This window comes from Podarcis pityusensis (assembly GCF_964106645.2).
Source record: "Podarcis pityusensis genome assembly, chromosome: 10".
In the NCBI taxonomy this organism is placed as follows: Eukaryota; Metazoa; Chordata; class Lepidosauria; order Squamata; family Lacertidae; genus Podarcis; species Podarcis pityusensis.
The window spans coordinates 52,015,251-52,031,843 of NC_138035.1; the positions used below are offsets into that span (position 1 = coordinate 52,015,251).

General features: G+C 39.4%; 1 protein-coding gene across 3 annotated transcripts in view; it reads right to left on the reverse strand.

Annotated features, from left to right (window-relative positions):
- CNTN1 (contactin 1) overlaps nt 1-16,593 on the reverse strand; it is a 172,544-nt gene that overhangs the window by 12,767 nt on the left and 143,184 nt on the right. For all 3 annotated transcript variants that reach the window (XM_081022319.1, XM_081022318.1, XM_081022317.1), the window contains exons 14-19: nt 15,789-15,916; nt 14,058-14,233; nt 8,796-8,916; nt 7,094-7,252; nt 5,552-5,701; nt 2,252-2,322 (exon numbers count right to left, since the gene is read on the reverse strand). In XM_081022319.1, coding sequence (XP_080878445.1) covers nt 2,252-2,322; nt 5,552-5,701; nt 7,094-7,252; nt 8,796-8,916; nt 14,058-14,233; nt 15,789-15,916 — 805 coding nt within the window. The remainder of the gene's footprint in view (nt 1-2,251; nt 2,323-5,551; nt 5,702-7,093; nt 7,253-8,795; nt 8,917-14,057; nt 14,234-15,788; nt 15,917-16,593) is intronic.

A 16,593-nucleotide genomic window follows, 5' to 3' on the forward strand; every position in this document is an offset into this window, starting at 1 on the left:
ATCTGCATTAAGAAGGGGCAGTAGAATGGAAGTTTATATCCCTACTGCTCTAGCTCCTAAACATCTCACCTTTTGAGGCTTTATGAATCACAGCAAATTACCTAGGTGTGCCAACCTGCTATACATTTTGTTCGTATGCCGTAATTTATGAAATTATTGGACCGTTAAATGCAAAGTATGCAAACTTTTAGAGAACCATGCCATGACCTTATACAAACCTATCTATTTGCGCTGAGCCAGGCTGACATTAAAAACAAGATGCATTTACAACGTTACTTTTACATACATGCTAAAGGAATTACTGAGAAGGAAATCCTACCCACCCATTTTCCCGGTTTAAATGAGCCTCCCATTCCAGTACAGATGGGGAAAGCCTTCCATTAGCTGAGAGAAGTAATTGGGATATAAATCTATTTGGGCCTATGCTAAAGAACAAAGTGATCTTGTTTTGGTACTCTCTGATCTTGCATTAGTCACACCCCCCCCCCCCCGGCTATAATTTTAAAAAAGTTAGTCACAGCTGGAAGTTATCCAAATTTGCAGTGCCAACTTGGCTAGGGATATGGACATTTACATGCAGCAGAAGATGTGTCATCCCCCCCCCCCCACCTCCCAAAGGTTTCATGGTCTTAGGAGTGAACATTTGTCAATACTTTTAAGATACTTTAAAGTTTTTTGAACTTTGTTTTTAATAGACAACTTTTTACCCCAAATGAAAAGCAGACATCCGTAAAAATAATACTTTTGCAATTTTAAAATCACTGCACAAAGTGAATACAGAATGCTTGTTAAAGGTGAACAAGAGTAATATCTCTGCCTTATCTATATTTGCCCTTGCTGCTGCCTGAAGGAGCGTCTCCTCCCCCATCGTTCTGCCCGGACACTGAGGTCCAGTGCTGAGGGCCTTCTGGCGGTTTCCTCACTGCGAGAAGCCAAGTTACAGGGAACCAGGCAGAGGGCCTTCTCGGTAGTGGCACCCGCCCTGTGGAATGCCCTCCCACCAGATGTCAAAGAGAAGAACAACTACCAGACTTTTAGAAGACATCTGAAGGCAGCCCTCTTTAAGTAAAGGTAAAGGGACCCCTGACCATTAGGTCCAGTCGTGGCCAACTCTGGGGTTGCGACGCTCATCTCGCTTTATTGGCCGAGGGAGCCGGTGCACCACTTCCGGGTCATGTGGCCGGCATGACTAAGCCGCTTCTGGCGAACCAGAGCAGCACACAGAAACACCGTTTACCTTCCTGCCGGAGTGGTACCTATTTATCTACTTGGACTTTTGACGTGCTTTCGAACTGCTAGGTTGGCAGGAACAGGGACCGAGCAATGGGAGCTCACCCTTCTGATTGGCAAGTCCTAGGGTCTGTGGTTTAACCCACAGCGCCACCCGTGTCCGCAGCCCTCTTTAGGGAAGCTTTATATGTTTAACAGACCACTGTATTTTAATACTCTGTTGGAAGCCACCCAGAGTAGCTGGGGAAACCCAGCCAGATGGGCGGGGTATAAATAATAAATTCTATTCTATTCTGCTGCATACCAGGACAGAAAGGAGAAGGGGGAGGCAGCAGTGAGGTCAGTGTGGTGCAAACAAGTGCATGTTCTTGCCAGGGCATGCCCCTGCCCTTGCTGATCACCTGGCTTTGATCATCTGGCCTTGCTGAATGTGTATGGGTAAAACCCTCACTGGACATTCTGAGCTGGACAAGAACTCTGGGTAAATTGTGCCCTTATTCAAAATACAGCTGTGCATTAGGAGCTACATAAATCATACAGGCATGTCCAACTCCCAAGAGACTGCAATCTACTCCCAGTATAAAAAAACTGGCAATGATCCACCCATTGTCATTGGAGGGAGGAGGAGCGTGTGTGGGGTGGGTGGATTGCCCAGAGTTGTTGAGCTTTTGGGGGGGAGGATTGCACAGAGTTTTAAAGTGTTTTCCCCCATAACTTTTTGTACATGATAAGGATCCTATGATCTACCGGGATCAGCTGGGGATCTACCAGTAGGTCATGATCTACTGGTTGGACATCCCTAATATATAAGTTTCAAATATTGGCACTATTACTAATCTTAATCCATTTTATGCTTTATAACCTTTAAGGGGAGTTCCCAGAAAAGATTAAATGCATTTAACCCTTTTACAAAATCACCAAGACTATAACCAAAATTCACATGGCATCCACTTGTAATCTTAACACTACCACCCTTGGTTCAACATGTGAAGATTAAGAATAATTTTATTATTATACCTACCACCCAAGTTATTGTCAGCTCTCGATTGCTGCCACCCCCTCCTCCAACTTCAGAAGGAGCCACATTTGGAGCTAAAGAACAGAAAAAGAGAAATGTTTGCTCTGCTTTCATAAAATAAAATAAACCATTATTTAATCCCCCCTCTCATTAAGAATGCCATTGAGTCCATAAGGCCCACACAATTATAGTAATGATAGCCTGTAATTGCTGAGAAAGTCTTGGGACTTGCCAAATGAAAAGCAAACTCTGTTTCCAGAAGAAACATGACTGAATCTAGGTTTGGCTATAGCGTACAGTTTTTCTTGAACGTATACTGTAATTCAATTTTTGGTTGGGGGGGTGTTAATTAGACATTCAGAAGATTTATTGCTCTCACCTCAATAGTTTGTACTCATATACTTTAAGCACATACTTAAAATTTACATCCACGAGTAGCTTATGGTAATAAAACTACACAACTCAGAGTGTTAAAGAATATTCATAATTGCATTTATAATACTTAAACTGAAGTGCTAACAAGGACTGGTACATTTTCTCTATTATTTTACTTAATTCCCTCACTTGTCATATTTCCTCCTTTCTGCCATTCTCCAAACTATCAGAAGTACTTCTTTGGGAATCAATTCATCTTCCAAGTTTATACACTATATTTTAGACCTAAGCTCTTTTATTAAAACAACTGCTGAAAAAGGAAGTGTCAGCTACACTAGTCCTGTTTATTTGTTTAGATTTTGTTTTAGTTGGAAATACTTTTTCATTGAGGTTTACTTTCCTCTTTCAGTTGGCTTTCCTAGCTAATGCTTCCTTCATCCTTAAAACAGTGCCAGTTTCAACAGGGTACTGCCAGTTGTGGCTCTTTAGCAGTACAAATGCTTCACATTTATACTCCTGATATGCATTCATTCAAGACAATGGCCCAATATCTGGGCTGAAAGGCCAGCACAAAAGGATAATCTACTACTAATTTGCTGAAGAATGACATGCAGGCTTTTCTGTGCATTTCTGCAGTGACATATGACTTCCCAGAGAAATGCTGTTATCTCCTGCATACAGTCAAAGCAGCATGCATTATCTTCAACAATAAGGACAGAGCTAATTCTTCATGTAGAAGACACAGTTAAATAATATGTGTGTTGAAGGCCAAAGAATATGCACAACTGTGCACTGAGATCTAACATTAAGCATTTAGACAAAGCAGAATGTGTGCTATGGAGGATAAGGTCATGCCTTTGATACTGTTTTGAGAGCTTTCACTCATTTGTAAACCAGCATTATCTAGTACAACATGCAAAAACACTTTGGCATGTTTTCTTATGATCATAATGCAGAATTTGGTTAGTCCCCCCCCCCCCCCATATTGTTACACTGCCAAGCCAAGGCATATGCACCAACACACAACAACAGCTGCATTATGTTGCATTGTGAATATAAAAAGGGGAGATTAAAAACCATCTGAAGAGCTGTTTAGAATAATGCACCTCATCTATGACATCCATTTGCCAAAACCGAGACATCTGCATCTGTAAAGCTAAGATGTTCAGGGTATTAGTACTCTGTGAAGATTAGAGTACAAATGTCTAGCTGTTCAGCATATTACAACTCTAGGAGCTGGTTCGGCCATGCTTGCATATGATGGCTTGCATATGTAAATGATCATTACAAATAATGGATAAGAACGTAAGAACCCTGCTGGATCAGACCAAAAATCCATTCAGTCCAGCAACCTGTTCTCATAGTGGCTAACTAGATGAGCACGGGCAAGTCTGCAAGCAGGACCAAGCACAAAACCACTCTCCTCGTTTGTCTTTCCCGGAAGCTGGCATTCAAAAACATAGTGCTTCCAAAACTGGAGGTAGTAGTACAGTGGTACCTCGGGTTAAGTACTTAATTCGTTCCGGAGGTCTGTTCTTAACCTGAAACTGTTCTAAACCTGAAGCACCACTTTAGCTAATGGGGCCTCCCACTGCCACTGCTGTGTGATTTCTGTTCTCATCCTGAAGAAAATTCTTAACCCAAGGTACATTTCTGGGTTAGCGGAGTCTGTAATCTGAAGCGTATGTAACCTGAAGCGTATGTAACCCGAGGTACCACTGTACAGGGAACAGTCATTCTGCGTGCGACCAAGGCACACACACACTGTTTTCAGTCCCTGAAAGGGGTGTAACAGGAGTGTAACGGAGCAGGCACATAATGGGGTGGGGCAGGTTCTTACGCATCACTGATGCGTGCCATGACCTGGAAAGCAACCCCTGTGCAAAAGGATGGCCATGGATAGCTTTATTCCCCATAACTTAGCATAACTCTCTTTTACAGAAATCCAATTTGGTGGCCTTCACCACATTGTGTGGTAGTGAATTATGTGTTTATATGCATATCATACCTTACAGCACATTACACTGTCAGCCATCAAATGTGGAAAAACCAAGTGATGTTCAGGCAGGTGCTAACAGAAGTTTAATTTCAATAGGTACTCCTTACTGCTACTTAGTGGGAGGGATGAGGTGGTGGCAAGGTTGTAGCTGGGCAGGTGCATTGCTAGTAACATTTACTGACTCTGCCAGTGTATGCGCACAGCAATCCCCATTGCTATATGATATGATAGCGCCCAAAATTGTTCCAGAAAAGGTAAGCATTGAGTGCCTCTTGAAAACTTAAGGGAAGCGAATGGTAAATGGCAGCACTAAAGGAAAATTTAGAAAATTTCCACCTAGAAACAGTGGCTTGGTGTTCATATGGAAATTTTGAGGCTGTGGTCTGCTGGGGCTACTATTAGAACAGCTTCTTCTCCACTTTCAAAAACTTCATGATTGTGTGAACATTCACCGAATATAAGCACTAATATTTCCCTTCTTCTAAAATATCATGTGTTTTTAAGTTAAGCACCATCTATATAAAATTAAGTGCTGTAAAAAAGAAAAGAAAAGAAACAAATATGCTGTTTTGGTATGAGTAAGTGGTGATTTAGACAACCATTTCCCCCCTAACATGCACTGAGTTCTGCAGTCACCACATGGTGGAATTCAAGTGGGCCTAGTCTGGAAATGTATGTGACTGCAACTGTCTTTATACATTGGACTCCTTTGGGTAACCTCATTCAAAGTGAGTGCTTATTCCACACCACACAGAAACTGCAAAACATGATGCAGAATGCGAAAAAAAGAATAGTTTACCTGAATCCGAAGAAAACTTGCTCATTTTTGCAGCAAATGTGATAGTTACCTATTAAGTATTTTATACTACCATACTATTCTGGATTTCAAACTGGTAATTGAATCAGAGATGGCATTAGTGTGTACGTACAAGATCCCTCTGTTCGGATTTTCTGTGATGGCATACTAGGGTCTCCTTTCCCTAAAATATTAGTGGCCATTATCCGAAATTCATATTCCATCCATGGGATTAAATCAATCACCTTGGCTGACTCCACATTTCCATCAACAACTGGAGGGTCTAAATGAAAACAGAAAGATTATTTAATACACAGAAAAAGCAAACAACAGCAGCCAAGGTTGTGATGTTCACATTTCAGTTGCCACATGGACAGCCTCTCTTGTCAGTCCAATTATTTATGAAGGGCCTAGAAAACAAATGCAGTTGGGCAAGATCCCTGAAATGATACCATTCCAATGGTGTAGCCTGTCATATTTTAGAGACCATGGAGACATTTTTATGCAAACATAATTTCTATTCTACTTTCCAAAACACGCACAAGAAAAATAGAAAAGGAGCCACTTGAATCATTCAGCTACAGCTCTGTTTTTCCAATTAACATGGACACTAAACTTATTTCAGTAACATCAAGTGCATCAACATGATAAAAATGAACATCAAATCAAATCAAATCAAATCAGGGCCTCTTGACATATTCCATTGAGATATGTTGGAATTTGTTACATTTTCTAAACATTAAGTTGGGGTCAGTGTGTGCAAATGTGGCTGCCCTAGCAATACAAAACACTGCAATTACCATTGTGTGAATATGGTTTCTAAATGTATGTTACTGTATACTTATGCAGTGATTGCCATTGTGTCTGCAGAGGTATTCACTAGTGCCCACAGGGTTCCCTTCCCTCCTTTTGCTGAAATTAGGCTTGTAAGTAGCATTATATTGTAGCTAAAAGACCAGGTTGTAGCCATAGCATGTCCTTGGCTACAGTGGGTGTGGTGTGCCCACAACACTCTCACTGGTTTGCAATTATACCCATGGACACCAAAAGGTTTCTGGCCCTTACCCTAATATCACATTGACAGGAGTCCATGACCCTGAGGCATTCTACCCTAAAACACATTATATCATTTTTATAACAATACCTTTAGTACAGAAGAGCAAGAGACAGAAAGAGAGAGACAGATGGACAGAACATTTTCAGTATTGCCCACACTTTTTGTTCCTGAATTAGATAATAGTATCAAAAGATACTATGACTGCTTGCCAAGATGCAGAGCAACAACATTGACTTGATGGTTGAGACGTGACTTATTAAAGGTTCCTCTAATTTTGCAGTAGCAGGTCAGGACTGATTTCTGAGAGGAAATAGGGAGATTGTATTCTGCACAGAAGGTAAAATTCCACATCATTCTGTTGCTGAACTCCCTGCCTTTGCTAAACACCAGGATGCATATACCGGTATATTAATGCATAAAATGGAGCACAATTTAAAACCTAGAGACCAAGACTGTGAAAGTGATGCAGGCAAGTGTGTTACAGCACTACTTTAACTGCACAATATTTTTTTCTCTCTTTCACGCCAACCATTAAACAGCTTCTGTATTTTTTTTTAGTAATGTGTACCTACATTCAGTCTGGTAGGTATAGGTTAATCTTTCTAATATTACTCTTACCTGTTTTGGCATCCTTCCAGTACTCAGAAAGAAAAGTCCTTGACTGGATAGTGTAATTTGAAATAGGACTATGATTGTCTGTCCCACGGCTCCAAGTAAGAACTACAGATGTGTTTCTAATATCTTCCACTTTGAGTCCTCCTGGGGGGCCTGGAGGTCCTGAAAAACATTTCCATGAAAGATAATGACATGATCTAATCTAATATTGAATAGATAGGTATCAATAAAAGAAAAAATTTAAAGAAATGAATTGCATCCTCTTCATGGTTTGCAATAAATGTTCCACTGAGAGTTTTGTACAGAAATTCAGGGGTTGTTGCACATCTAAGGACTCAGTAACTAATACAATAAGCCTAATTAATAAAATTAGAGATGTTGTGGGACTTGATCTGAGCCTGGTCTAATTATGAACTCCCAGAGCTCTTAAACAGCTGAGCAGCACAACTCTGGGACCTCTGATGGACTCTGCAGTATATCAGACTTACGGAAAGGGAAGAGGAAGGACACAGAAAAATGTTCTTCCTCCCTGACGCCTCCTTGGCTGGAACCACTGCACAATTTGAATCAGGATAACTAAAGAGGGAGAAGGCCCTTTCATTTCCTAAGCTGCTTGGATGGGCTCAAGAAAGAAAATGACCTGATTTTCCCCCAGAAATAAATTTGCTCATTTCCTTATGAATCCAGAGGAAAGTTGGATTCTCAAGGGGCTGGAGCAGCTCCCCTATGAAGAAAGCCCATTTGGGCTCTTCATTTTAGAAAAAGAGCAAGTAACAGAGATACAGTGGTACCTTGGGTTAAGAACTTAATTTGTTCCGGAGGTCCGTTCTTAACCTGAAACTGTTCTTAACCTGAAGCACCACTTTAGCTAATGGGGCCTCCTCCTGCTGCTGCGCCATCGGAGCACGATTTCTGTTCTCATCCTGAAGCAAAGTTCTTAACCTGAGGTAATATTTCTGGGTTAGTGGAGTCTGTAACCTGAAGCGTATGTAACCTGAAGTACCACTGTACTTTACACAGTGCACAGCTTAACTATGGAATGTGCTCCCACAAAATGGAGTGAAGGCCCCCAACCTGGATAGCTTAGGAAAATTCACGAAGGCTAAGGCTTTCAATGGCTACTAGCCAGGATGGCAACCTCCATACTCTGAGGCAGTTTGAACACCAATTTTGGGTATCACTACTGGGGAGAGTGCTGTTGTACTCAGGTCCTGCTTTCAGGTTTCCCACAAGGATCTGGTTGACCTGCTGTGAGATCCAAATAGGATGCTTGACTAGACTGACCTGATGCAACAGTTCTTTTCCTAAGCTTTTAGGAGATCTCACTCATGCCCAAATAAAGCTGTAGGGCTCAAATTAAACGAAGATTGCCAAGGGGTGTAAAACCTTTATTCGCTCTTGTATGTTTTGAAAGATAGGCTTGAATTTCAAGAATGGGGTTCTCACCAGTGCTCCTCTGGTTCCTCTATGTTGTCAGGACACATTTAAATCCCTGTAATGCCCCAAATAAAGTTGTGCCCTGGTGTGAATTTGCTCTAGAGGCCATTCTGAGGGAGAAGATAGCTTTCCCCTTTTGGCGGCCACCATTTTAATAATAATTCTTTCTGAAATAGGGTGGAAATCCATGTCACACTATGATGACAGTTTCAGCAGTGCAAGTAGTTGACTCTGGCCCATAAATTTTATATTTAAACAAAAAAGTTACCTCTCACAACAAGATCAGCTGAAGCTGTAGCATTATCAACAATTGACTGAGCAACGCATGTGTATCTTCCAGCATGCCGTAGTTGGGCATTTTTTACTATAAGTTCACCGTTGTTTTTTATCTATGGAAGAGAGGAACGACAGAAGTCAGTAATCCTCCACTGAACTCATATTTTATGTTTACAGTTTACTGACCTATAATTATGTGCAATCAGTGCCCACATACTGAAAAGAAATACAGAAAATGATTATATTACCTGCCACAGACTTGAAAAAAACCATAAATATATGCATCATAGAATCATAGAGTTGGAAGTTGCCATGAGGGTCATACAGACCAACCCTCTGCAATGCAGGAATATTTTGTCCAACAAGGGTCTCAAACCCACAACCCTGAGATTAAGAGCCTCATGCTCTGCTGACTGAGCTGTATTTTAAAAAATGCATGAAAGATTTTACTGTCTAATGTAGGTCTTGACTGATGTGCAGAACATAATTCCATTTCATAATGTTTTAAAAAAAACCTTCTAAAATGATTTGCTTATAATCCCCCTTCTTTTCAGAATTCAATGTTTGAATACAGTGGTACCTTGGGTTAAGAACTTAATTCATTCTGGAGGTCCATTCTTAACCTGAAACTGTTCTTAACCTGAGGTACCACTTTAGCTAATGGGGCCTCCTGCTGCCGCTGTACTGCCGTTGTGCAATTTCTGTTGTCATCCTGAAACAAAGTTCTTAACCTGAGGTACTATTTCTGGGTTAGCGGAGTCTGTAACCTGAAGTGTCTGTAACCTGAGGTACCACTGTATTTGTCATACCGTGGAATGGGTGTCAGTTTTGGTTTTCTCAGTTTCTTGTTTACCCAATCTTAAATGTAGTTCTCCCCACATTTTGCAGCAATTCTTTTTGAAAAAATCATTCAAAACCCCAGTCAAACCGTGCTTGTTGAGGTCATAACTTGTACGTTCAACACAAGCACTCCTACGTGTCCTTTCTACTGATAACAGTCAAGACAGATCTCTGGGACTGAAGCTGCAAAAACAGCCTCCAGAACATAAGTGATGTGCCACTTGGGCAGAGTTTGAGCAACCACCTTTTACAGCCTACAGTATGGTTGTGATGGTGGAAAAGTAATACTCTTTTACTACCAGTACATCCACGTAGCATAGATCAATAGAAGAGTTCCAATTTGATGAAGGCCTGTATGTAGAAACCCCAAGGGTGATGATAATAAACTCTCAGTAAACCAGTGCAATTTATTTGCTAAGCATTTTATGGCCATATTTTGTTCACTTGTTTCTATTTGAAGTTCAAAGTGCTGCCTTTACTTATAAACATCTAAATAACCTGGCCAGAGGCATCCGAACAAACACTCTGCCTACTCTCAAGACAGAGGTCACAAACATGGTGTTCTCTAGATATTTTGGACTACAACTTCTGTTAGTTCCAGCCAGCATGGCCAATAGTCAAGGATTATGGGAGTTGCAATTCATAACATGTAGAAGGCACCATGTTGGCTACCCCTGTTTTAAAGCTAATGTTAGAAGCCTGGACCAGTTTCCCCTGCTTTGGAAGGTAAGGCAGATGACATCCAGGACTTTTTCTATGGTGGCATCCAGCCCATGAAACACACTCTCTACAAATATTCAGGTCATGTTGGCTTAGTTAGTCCAAACTGTTTTATTTTGCCAAGCATTTCAGGGAGGCTTGCTTGTTGCTCTTTATTGTTTATTTTTGTTTTTGTTCTTTATATATATGAATTTTATAGGGCCTTTTAAAAACTACATTTGATTTTTCTAATGGATTTTATACATTGTATGGCACCTATACCTTGATAATTAACAATATAATGATTGATAAAGCAGAATATAAATGTTTTAAATAAATAATACAACCTGCAATCTTGCCCTGCAATGCAGGGAATTCAAGGACTTCGATTCAGACTGATTTTTAAGCTCTGTTTTATGTAGAGCTGTGTTTTTCTATGTAATGTGTTTGTAGTTGTATTTAAAAAATATCAATCTTTACATTTAGTATCATATTCTATTTGGGTAGTTCACTGTCTAAAATAAAAAGTTATATCCTCAGGCCTAATTGAGTCCAATGACAAGCAATTAAAATCTAAGCCCAATTTCAACACTGTAAGCTGAAGGCAAGTTTCTTTGTAAATCTACTTTGCAGTTTATTAAGAAAATGTACTGAGATCAATTAACTGAGTTAAACATGTGTTCCTCTTTTAAAGTATTTCCATAAACTCCTCAATCACCCTCTTGAAATATATCTAGAGCACTTTCATATGTGGTAAAATGTTACAAGACAGTAACAACTGAATTCATATCATACCATCTTGACATGGTTAACATTTTACTGTCTTAATTCCCTTAATTCAATCCAGGTTGCTCATTCTATCCAGTATTGATTGGGGAGTCAGAAAGATAAGAACTCTTGAGAGGTGACTAAGAAATATTCACTGATGCTTGTTCACTGAGCCATTAGAAAATAGTATAAAGGAGTTGTCCTACAGGGTAGCAATAATATTTTGAGAGTTTTGGTTAATTAGTCTTGAAGGAAGCCAACCAATTTGCAAATAAAAATATTTTCCTGTACTGAAAACTGTATTTTACAGCATGTTTTTGAGGGAAGGGTGGGTGGGTCATTTAGTCACATATTTAATGCCAGCTTTCAGCAATAAAGATTTGTTTTAATGCATGCTGGAAAGAACTATACAAGGCACAATTATATGAATGTTGCCTTCAGTTGGATGCACCAATAAAGCATAGGGAAGACCCAATGCATCCCATATGGATATTGTTCATCTCTGTTACACACACTGAGATTCTATTAATTATTAGGAAAATGGGACCCATCTTATCATGTTGCCAGTTTGAACCAATATAACTAAAAAATCCTTGAGCTGCACGTTGTTCAATATTTGCTTTACACTTTGTCTAAAATACTGAATTGACCGATGGAAATAGTATGTAGCAGATACATTTTGTGTTGAAGCTCTGCAGCAGCACATTTGAGGGAAGAAAACATGCAATAATCTTCATATCTAGATGGCGCCAGTTTGCATATGAAATCTCTATGGAATCAAACATTTAGCGGTTTGTAATCAAGCTTTCCAGTGCTCCATGGGAACGTTGGTTCTCTAGAATAAAGCTTACAAAGCAAATAATGAGCATGGTCAGCAGCAAGTTTAAGCCTCAGCATAGAAAAGCATGCCCAGCTATGTTTTTACTGAAAACCTCAGCTTGGCTGGGTTACAAACTACAGGAAGAACTGAATCATGAACTGGAAATTTTGATGGCAGCTTTCAGATATGTTCCAAGTATACAAGCAATTTAGCACTCAGAATGCTCATCAAAGTTTTAAAGACCTACATTTAAAAAACAAACTATCAAAGCTGCTACTTTAAAATTGTGCAACTTATACACAAGAAGCTAATGTTTTCCTTTCTTATCTCTGACAATAGATGTTTTAGGCATGTCTTGCAGATTAGCAGGGAGTCTAGCGGCTGAGTCACTACTGTTTCTTGACAACTGAAAGTATGCCACTTAGCAGCAATTGCTTTTCAAAACAATAAAGACCAAATAACGCAAACAACTGACACTATTTTAGATGGCCACCTGCGTTTCTAATGGATGCAAATTAGTTTTAAGTTTCATTGTTGACTTTATGAAGTGAATACATAGATCAGTGCAACTATCTTAAACCCTCCCCCCATTAATTCCCCATATTCCTTACTTGAATATTAATATTATTGCAGCTACCAGAAAAAAGGATAATTGTGAACCACAACAAAGTCTGCCAAATATCTGGTATGCGTCATAAAGTTATGACACAAAATAGCCAACAGATATTTAATGTTATGATACTTAGTTGCTTAATCTTTTTGTCTCTATGGTAATCTCCAGTCTGATACTTTGATGCAACAGATTAATCTGCCCATGATTTCTGTTCCCATCCCTAACTGGGAACAGTAAACCTTATGCAAAGCTGCCATCTGGTGACCAGAGCCTGTAACTCCAAGATAGGGGGAAAGGGCTGTTGAAAAGAGAGAATTGTTATGGGTGGGAAGGACAAATTGGCAGCTGCTGAAAACCAGCTTTAAAACTACCAAGAGTGTTTGTCCAGAACTAAATATGGGCTGTAGGGATGTTGTTGTTTTTACATGAACTTGCAGGTGGTATGCTAGGATGATACACCCCCCCCCCCACTATTGCCACTATTCATGGGATTTGGAATGGGATACAAGAAACTGTGTCTTTATCGTATCACCTTCAACTCTGTCAGGATAGAACTATACACCATGAGGCAACTCATTGGAATGTTAATGGAAAGTAGAACCATTTGCAAGAAAGAATCATAGACAGGGAGTGCTTCAGCCTTCACACATGAACTAGTTCTCCCTTGAAAATGACGGTACCTATTTAATCTAGCCACACCTTCCAAGTTGGGCTCCAAGGTGGCCTGTGTAGCAAATGGGGGCCTTGTATCACATATATTAAACCAGAAATTATTGGGCAAAATAAGTCTTAAGATGTTGTGAATTTACTCATGCAACATTACTATTTTAATGAATAAATGGAAACAAATGGAAGGAGCGTAAGCTCTATGCAATATTACCAAAGAGGGAAAGTTACTGATGGATATCTAAAATAAGCAGGATTTAAAATATGGGAGTATGAGATGGCAAAACAACATTTCTAGGAAGAAGAATGCCACATTTCAGGATAGCTGTGCCCATTTTTCGTACAGGAGAAATCAGTATGACTTATTTTTTAGTATACTACATGGTTAGGATTGTGTTATAGATTATATCATTTACAACTGTCTTCTTTCTCAATTTATATTTTGTTGCTTTTCATAAAAACACAAAATAATAGTTAACTCCCAACAATGAAGGTAAGTGCCAGAGGCAATCACACTTGTAGACATCAGGAGTTAAACTTTTTCATAGTAGGAGCAGTGAAAAGTAGAAATGTCTTGGAATAGCTAATTCTGAAGCCTGAGTTCTGCTATCTTGTCGATAAACAATGCAGTTTCTACAAGATGCAACAATGTCATGTCCCCCTTTAATAGTAAACTCCTAGCTTGAAAAAGTTTACTAGTCCATGGAGGTGGCTTTTCTGCACCCCTTCTAAAATTAGTTCTCTTCCCTGCCCCACTGCCACAAAAAAATGGGGAAAAGAAGAAAATTGAAAAGTTATCACACAAACCATGCCTAATTCTACTGTGATAAAAATGTGCTGTATCTTACCATGATGGCCCTTTCATAATGTTCATTGTCTTTATCAATATCTATTGGATATCCATTGAGAAGCCAAATAAAAGTAAGGTCTAAAGATCGATCGTGCTCGGCGAGACACTGCATGGTAGCATTCCATCCAACTGTGACGTCAACATTGGTTGGTGCTAAAACAATCTTTGTAGCCGCTGTGCAGTTTAGGAGAGAAAGCAGAACATTAGCACATCAACAAAACAGTAGAAGTGCAACTAAACTTCTGCATCTGAAAACTTCACTATGGATTATTCTCACCATGACAACTGTAGTCCATTTCCAGACCTATTACATCCTGTTTCTGCTGAGGTCTCTCAATTGTAATGAAAAAAGATACTTACGGTGTTTTAGTAATGTTTTGGGCCTTGTTTAATTGGCAGTAAGACACACAGAGTTCTGTAAAACTTACTCCCGTGCAATTGTGCACAGGACTGCAGTCTTAAGATATAGATATAGATTAGATATAGATATAGATATAGATATAGATATAGATATAGATATAGATATAGATATAGATATAGATAGATATAGATATATACTACTATAATAATACGTATACAACCCTGCATACAATAGACAAATATTATTCTAGGAATAGCAGTAGAACAAAGAGGGATCTGAAACAGAGAGATGGTCCTTTTCCTATGACTTCAATAGAATTCAGAGTGAGTGTGGTGTAATCATAAACATTTGAGTCTAGGATCTGCAAGACTAGGGCTCAAATCTCCATTCAGCCATGAAGCTCACTAGGTGACCATTGTCCAGTCACTAGCCTAAGCTACCTCATAGGGCTGTTGTGGGGATAAAATAAGGGCTATGTAGGCCATCTGGGAAAAAGTTGGAATAAAAATATAATAAAAAGATGTAATCCATGTCAAATCCAGTATGTGCGCCAGAGAGCTTAACTTACAGCCCATGCAGTAAATTATGCCAATGTTGTCATGACCCACAACGTAAGGACCTTACAGTGCATGGCAAAGGTCTCTGATGAGGTTCAGGCTGCTTTCTTGTGGAGAGAACCTCTCAGTGCCTTATTTGGTCAAAGGACACAGCCCTGCCAGTTCTGACTCAGAGAACATAAATCTTTATCTCCCCAACTCACAGACTTCAAAGACCGCAAATTAAGGCAGATACTCCAGTGAACCTACATGTCTTGTGAACCAACATGAAGTCTGAGTTTGCTCTAGCTCCCTGCAGAGACAAGATCTTCTTCTAGCCACTTTAGGAGGAGAATCTTTCAGGCAACAGGACCCCCTTGGAGCTATCCAAGGTTCTGTTCTTATCTGCCTTTTGCACTGACCCGACTTGCCTTCACTAGACATTGCCTGCTTCCCCTGTGAGCCTCAAGCTCACAAATGTTGCTTTGTTGCGGGTGGAGGAGGAGTAGAGAGAGAGCATGTCTGCCACTCAATCTGTAACAAAAGTATCAGCTCAATTGCAATTTGTGTGAATTGTGTCATTTTTAATTGTGGCACCAATACTGTACAAATCACCTTTTAGAGAAGTTTGATTGCTATCTTGCTCAATACATTATAAATTATACTAAATAAATGCATTCTAAATTATTCTAATTTGACTTAGAAGTATTTATGTTGAACTGATTTGAATAAGACTCAAGGGCAGGCAGTAGTACACTAGCATTATTAAGTTTTTTGATCTGCTTCCATTGTGTCTTCTGATTTTAGTTGATAGGCAATAAACAACATTTACCTGTGGTCAAAAGCGTAGTAGTACTATTAGCTTTTCCTTTGTTATTTTCTACAAAACAGGTATAGTTGCCTGCATCAGCTGCTGTGACATTAATAATTTCCAGACTTCCATCATACCAAATCCGTATCCTATTGAAAGGGAAATTGTTAGGAAACATATAAGAAGAAACAATTTGATCACATGTTTAGTTGATCACATATTGGATTTTTTTTTTTAACTAGACTTAAATTAGTTTCTTACAATATATAACAACATCACATATAACGTAAAATGGCCTGCTCTAACCCAGAAGTTGGAGTTTAGGCAATACATTCAAAATAACATCCAAATAATGCAATAAGTTTCTGTCCCAGACAACCATTTGTATGGAAAGTGATACATAGCTTGTGTTAACCAATAAGTTTCCATAATGTGAGACTTGACTTAATATGAATGAATCTTGTACCAGTGAGCAGCTACTTTACTCTTCCTTTTGCATGAGCCAATGAACAAGCCAGGAAATCTTCCACTAACTAATGTTTCCCATTTTGTATGAATCAGAAGCTATGGTTTGAAGTTGACTGGCTCGTTCCAAAGCTGTTTGGATGAAACAGAAAGCTACACTCAGTGGGAAATATTCTGACTTGTTCATTAGTTAAAGTGAAGGGAGGAGTTAACCACAGTTTCCCATGGTGAACATCAATCCACATAACCTATCTGGTCAACATTAACTATGGCCAGTTTAAACTTCAACTTTAGAAATCATAGTTTTAAGCTAAACATTGTTAATACTAACCGTAGTTGGTCAGTTCAGACAATATGACAA